This window comes from Chamaea fasciata, unplaced genomic scaffold (genome assembly GCF_029207755.1).
Source record: "Chamaea fasciata isolate MVZ Bird 193981 ecotype frontalis unplaced genomic scaffold, bChaFas1.0.hap1 SCAF_22, whole genome shotgun sequence".
Taxonomy (NCBI): Eukaryota; Metazoa; Chordata; class Aves; order Passeriformes; family Sylviidae; genus Chamaea; species Chamaea fasciata.
This window is the reverse complement of record NW_027094107.1, coordinates 3,802,594-3,809,146: the sequence shown is the minus strand read 5'-3', so window position 1 is coordinate 3,809,146 and position 6,553 is coordinate 3,802,594. Positions and strand designations below refer to the sequence as shown.

Genomic DNA, 6,553 nt, shown 5'->3' with positions numbered 1-6,553 from the left:
ATGCACATACACAATCATACACATGCACACACACAGAGCATACACTGCATATGCCTGCATGCATAGGTGCAGGCAGACACGTGTACATCATACATATGTGCACCCACACAGGTGCACCAGCAGCGTTTGGGCATAGTGGCCTCCTGGAGACCACAGCACGCCTCATCCTGGGGATCCCTTTGGGCAGGTGAGGGCCAAGCGGGAGCTGCGTTGGACTCTGTAGCTGCTGAGTGAGAGACAGGAGCCCACAGGTGCCATGTGCCACCCTGAGGCACACATGACCCGGTCACCCATGTAACCTGCCTTTGCACAGCTAGGCAGGGGCAGGAAGGTGGTGAATGTAGGCAGAGTGCATTGGGTTTATTTTCTGTGCAGAGCATCTGGAGCGGTCCAGCCACGGCACTGCCCCAGGGAGCTCAGCAGCACAGTCTCTCCCTGGCCCAGCCCACAGGACATACAGCTGCTGGAGAGTCCTGTCCCAGCAGGGAGTGTGCACTGTCCCTTGGTCTCTGGGGGTCCCAGTGCATGGTGGACATTCCTGGGGACCCCAGTGGCTGTCAGTGGTCATACAGGTGGTTGAGCACACAACTCAGCCCTGTGGGGCAGAGCAGCCATGAGCACTGTCCCAGGATGTCCAGAGAGGGAGCATCCCTGAGCTGGGGGCACCTCGAAGGGGGGCCAAAGCTGGGCTGTGCTGGGGGGATGCCTAGGCTGGAGTCACTGGAACAAGAGGACACCACAATGGTGTGCACAGGAGGTCCCTGGACTGTGGGCAGTGGGGAATGGTGTAGGGGTCGGGGTCCCAGGGTCGAGAACTCCCGGAGGTGGTGGGGTTGGGGTACTTGTGAGGCCCCATGGATGGGGACATCAGGGTACATGGAGTGGGTCACAGGGCTTATAGGGATGAGAGACATGAAGAGTCCCAGGGATGCAGGCAAGGCTAGGCAGGGAGTGATGCATGGAATGAGCAGGAGTCTCCAGTCACTGCAGGCCCTGATGACACATTCAATGCGGTGCCAGCAGTGGGCACCCAGGGGTCTGCTGCCCTCCATCCTCTAGAAGGGTGTTGTGTGGGGCATTTGGGGGGGCCCGTGCACCCCCACCCCTTGGTGCTCTTGGAGCACCCAGAGGGGAAGATGGGGCAGGGAGGGGTGTTCTGTGTCTCCTGGCACCTGCCCCTCCTACCCAGACCCACCTGGAGGGAGCTGGAGAGAAGCAAGAGGAGGGAGAGGATTAGTGCTAGGCTAATGGTGATGCCTGGGGATGCTAGTGGGGACTGCCATTCTGAGTGCTGTTAGCCATTCTGCGTGCTGAGGCTTCCATAGTGTGCAAACTCCATCTGTCAGGTGCCTCCACTAGGCACTGCTCCTCCCAGGTAATGGACCTACACTTATATTTGTGGCCCAGGGTAGAGAAACAGCCCCTTGTTACCCCCTACCCTAGCTGGGTGCTGCCAACACCTCTGCGGGGCACCCATGAAGCATCTGGATCCTGGCCATCACCATTTACATCCAGCTACGGTCCCTGACAGGGTGCCTGGGGAGCTGCTGCCCTCCACAGCTGAGTGACCTCCATCCTGGTGGCCCTGTACTGCGCCCAGCCCAGATTTGACCCAGCCCTGCAAGGGCATATGGGACATGTCCCCTCTCTGCCCAGAGCCAGCCTGGAGGATGTGGGTTGTGAGGTGGTCATGCCCACTTAGGAAGGGTAGCAGGAGGGATAGTGAATGGGCACCCTGTGGAAACTAAGCAAAACCTCAGTGTGGGGTCTGGGGCAGGGGGAAGAGCTGGGAACAAGGCAGAAGGGGATAGGGATGCATTAGCTGGCCTGGGGGAAAGAAAGGGGCCAGTGCAGCCCCCTGTGCTGGCAGCAGCTCCACAGGCAAGATCCGTGCCTGAGGGTGGGTTGGGTGCATGTCCCCAAAGCCAGGACATTTGTGCTCCCCAGTGGTATGCCAGGCTGTGCCCAAGGGGCTCACACAGCTGCAGCATCTGCAGGAAGATTCTCCCTCCAATGTACACCCAGGCAGCAGGCAGGGGTCACTGCACCCTGTGCCTGGCAGTCCCAGCAGTGATGCAGGCACAGTGCCAGGGTCATCTGGGACAGTGAATCTTTCCCTGAATCACTGCTCCTCCATCTCTGTGGTAGCATCTGTCCCACCACCAGCACGGAGGAGATCCCACTGCTGGAGCAGCCCTTGGGCACCCATGGGTACTCAGGGAAGGAGCCCATCCCAAGACACAAGAGTCCATTGGCACAGTGCATACAAGGACACAGGCTAGGATAACAAACTCCAGTGCTCACCCATCTCCAGATGCCCAGCTGGTCCCAGGGGTGCTGGCAGCTGGTTGGGGGGGCGGGGCAGGGCACTGGCATCCAGGGGTGTCCAGGGCTGGGAGCATGCCCCTCTCCTGGTCTTTTACCATCACTTGCCTGAATGCGTCAACACCACATGCTTAATGACTGATAGGGCTCAGATCTGTGAGCTTCCAAAAAAGCAGAAGACATTCCCCACTCATGACCAAGATGTGGCTAACTGGGGTCAAGGGTCAGGAGAGGAGCCTGGGGCTCTGTGGTTTCTCACTCTTCCAGGATGGGAAAAAAACTTTGAGGCTGACAGGAAAGGGAGGGATTTGAGTAGACAGCACCCCATCCAACAGCAAACACTCATGGGAAAAATAAAAGTGCTGAAACATCCCCATGGAACCTGGGTCAGCAATAACAGATGGGGTTGGACCCCAAGCAAGAGGAGACCCTGGCAAGAGCCATGAGCTGTGGAGAAACAGCACCCAGGTGACAGTGACCCCAGGCTCTGGTGCCGAGGATGAGTACTGCCACCTCTGCCTTGCTGCTCAAAGAATGGAAATCTTCTTCCAGCACTGTGAACAGGGCACCATATCCAGCAGCAGGCAGGTTTGATTGCAGACACCTACTCACAATAGCCCTGGCAGAGAAATGTCTTGACCATGGTGACAGACAACCCCAGGAGACCTGGCTCACTGCCCCTCCATGGTCTCTTGGACTTGCCCCATACAGAGGGATGTGGGGCATCTCTTGTTCCCATGCCCATGGAGGCAGCTGCCTGCAGCCCCATCTGGTCTCCTCTGCATTAGGGCAGGTCAATGCTCCAGGGGAAGCACTTCTCATAGGCCCTACTTGAACCAGCTGGTACCCCCACACCTACCCCCCCCAGTGAAAACACAAGGGCAGTTGCACAGGGGCCACCTGCTGCACCCCGGGGATGGTGCAAGAACAGGCAAAGATGGTCTTTAGCAAAATCAATCAATTTATTTATTCACAGTCAAGCAATAAATAGAGGAAAGTCAGGCAGCAGGGATGCTGAGAGTGGAACTGACCCTTCTGGGAACAGGGATATGCCAGGAGCCCAGCAGAGCCCAAGGCCTGTGTGACAGCAAGAGTGCAAGAAAGTAGAGAGACATCTGCAATGGGAGTCTGATCTCTGGGATAGAACGAGACCTGAGCCCTGCTAGAGGGCAAGCCAAGGAGCTGAAGAACAAGTGTGTCAGAGGAAACAGCAGACAGAGCCCAGCACAGGCAGCTGACTTGGCCTCTAGCACTGGAAGCAGAGAGGGCATCTCAGGTTCCTCCAGTTTTTCATAGCCCTTCCAGGGCAGAGCTGCAGGGGAGGAGAGAGGCTTCCTCCCTCCAGCCCAAATTCTCAGCCTGATAAGATGCCTCTGCAGCTGAGACTAGATAGGGATGGGGTGCATGTGAAGAAATGGGGAAGGAATGCCACAGGCAGGGTCACATCAGATTCTGACACCACCAATGTGTCAAATGCAAAGCACAGAGACACCTGGGCTTATCCTCCCTGCCCTGGTTCCACCGGGTGACTCCCAGTCACCTCCTAAGAGCTTCCTACTCCAGTTTAGGGACACAGCTCATCTCTGAGAACATCAGGCCAAGCCCCCCTGCCCACCAAAACCAGGCAGCAGCCATGGGGGCTGCAGGAAGGACAAATGCCATGGGGCAACCACCCCAGCACAGGTTCCTGCCTTTAAAAATCCACAATTTACATAAAACTGTCATTGTAAAACCTCCCCACTGAGCAGCACTGCACGCGGAGGGGAGATGAGCCAAGTGAGCCCCCGGCAGAGCAAGATAAACCCTAAAGTCCAGATCTGCAGGAAGAGGCAGAGCCCAGGGGTGATGTGCTGGGGCAGTGGAAATTACCGGCAAGTACAGGACTCTGCAATCATATTCTCGTACTCCTTATACAGTATGCCTCCATTGCGCTCAATCATGAGGACACTGATGGGGCTGTAGCGGTAGGGCACGCAGGAGGGCCGGGGCACGTTGGCATCCACAAGCTGATGAACAAAGCTCTGCACCACAGCATGGTTGGGTGCATGGTAGTCATAGCGGAGTAGGTGGGGACAGGTGCCCTTGCAGTAGCGTGGGTTGTAGCGGTGAGGAGCGATGATCCAGTGGTCCCAGCCCAGCTGTGCAAAACTGACAGGGAAGGGGTGGAGGGAACAGTCACTCTTCTCCCCTCCCTGCTCCCGCAGGTAGTTGGGCAGGTCATGAGCCAATGTCCCTGTATCACGTCGGTGTCGGTGGGGCTCTGCTGCTGGAGGTGCTAATCCTGCCTGGGTATCGTTAAGGTAAAGAAGGAGGAAAGGGTGGCCAGGGGCCACCGTGGCATCATGGCTTCCTGCTCGGCCAGCACGCACACAGACATGCCGCAGTGCCAGGCTCCCCACGCTGCTGTTCCTCAGCACCAGGTAAGGGGTGACATCAACTTCGGCCCAGCCATGGCGGGGACGGGCATTAGGGCTGAGCAGCACCCTGGGTGCTTCACCGGCCACCACCAGCTCCAGAGTGCAGAGGAGGCGACTGTGGGCCAGTGACAGACTGGGCAGGTAGACCACAGTGGCTCTGAGGAGGTGCTCGGCCTCTGGCTGGCTCTCCAGGTGGTAGGTGAGGGCCTGCAAGTACCAGCGACCTGCAGGGAAGCAGTGAGCAGTACCCCCCTTAGCATAGTGCAGGAAGCTCTGTGCAGCAGCTCTTTCTCTCATGGTGCTGCCACAGCCCCACACAGCACAGCGGAGCCTGTGACAACCATCTGCCCCAGCTCACGGCAGAAGCTACAGCAAACAGAAGCCCTGTGCCAAGGCTTGCTGGTGGCATGAAGAGCAAAGAAAGTCTGTAACATTTCCTATCCTCTGCACCAACACCACTAGCCTGGCACAGCATCAGGCAGGGTGGGAAGGAAAGAAGGGCACACAAGAGACAGCAACACATTTGCCCCTTTGACCCCTGGGGCAGAGCCTTGGACTCCTGCCAAGTGGAATCCCATGGCCAAGAGCAACCCCAGCCAGGACACTGTAGAGAGGGGGAAGGAAGCAGGCAAGAGACCTTGCCTTCAGAGTTCAAGCCACCCTGCTAGCTCTACTAAACCCCCATACCATCCTTAATGCCCACCAGCTCCTTACCTGTCCAGGGCTGACCCTCATGGGAACTGGCCTGGACCAGGCGGATGGTGTTGGTGCCCAGGCTGTGGCTGCGGCGGGGTCGGCCTTCGCGGTCAGCAGCACGCCGGTACAGATTCAGCATGTAACGCAAGGGCTGCCCACTGGCTGACCCCACTTGCCAGCCTGGGCTGCCTGGAGCCCGCATCTGCAGAGCCTGCAGGAGGGGCAGGGTGGGGGCAGCAGGCAGGGAGCCAAGGGGCAGTGGGGACTGGTTTACAGCCTGGGAAAGGGGCACAAGGAGGAGGAGGAGGAGGCTGGTGAAAGGGTAGGGCATAGCCATGATAGGTGAGTGTGTGTTTGGAGAGAGAGCAGCTAAGTGGGACAAGGTGGGGATGGCCAGCAGAAGAATTAGGGAGAACCTGCAGTCATGCTTCCCCCCTCTTGAGAGGCAGAGCTGACTGTGGGCACCAGTAAAAGGATCCCAGGGTGCTTCCAGCTCCTATCAAAACAGGACAGCCACGCTAGCTGCTTCAGCTTGGCACAGGAACAAAAAGGTGGGGAGATTCTGTATGCAAAAAGGGGTACAAATTCCAGACTAAAACCCAGACCAGGAGCAAAGCTAGCTCAACAGAGCCTGGCTATGGGGGCTGTAAAGGTGCTGGGGTAGGGGAGTAGGGTGAAGTGGGGTGGGAGAACCAGCTCACTCAGCCCACCTGCTCCTGGCTCAGCCTCCTCCTACAGGGTAGGAGGTGCCTGCCCAGGCCCATTTTAAAGGCATGGACTCAATCAGGTTTTAAAGAGGCAGGAGCTCCCTGGGTCCCAGGTGAATGGGGACAGACAGAGCCTGAGAGGGTGCTTTCATGTGATGAGAGCCTCTCCAGCTCCCTCCACTCTGTGCTGACTCTCCAGCAGTGGCTCAGCACCTTTGTGCCCACTGCTGCAAGCTGGTCTGCACTGGCCCAAGCAGGAACAGAGCCCAGGGTTCTGCTCCCCAACAGCCCTGCAGCACAGCCAGGCTGCCCAGTGCCTTACTCTGTCCAGCTGGCACTAAGGCACATGGGTGAGCACAGTGACCCTGAGCCCAGCAGTGCTAAGTATGTCTGGGTAAGCCAGCAGTA

The 6,553-nt window shown here is 58.0% G+C and overlaps 1 protein-coding gene across 1 annotated transcript; it reads right to left on the bottom strand.

Annotated features, from left to right (window-relative positions):
* Positions 1-3,268: 3,268 nt before the first annotated feature.
* On the bottom strand, positions 3,269-6,162 carry BMP15 (bone morphogenetic protein 15). Its single transcript, XM_066202486.1, has 2 exons — positions 5,457-6,162; positions 3,269-4,966 (listed from the first exon to the last, which is right to left on the bottom strand). The coding sequence occupies exons 1-2, from the start codon at positions 5,773-5,775 to the stop codon at positions 4,191-4,193; spliced, it is 1,095 nt and encodes a 364-aa protein (XP_066058583.1). The 5' UTR covers positions 5,776-6,162; the 3' UTR covers positions 3,269-4,190.
* Between the last annotated feature and the right edge of the window lie 391 nt (positions 6,163-6,553).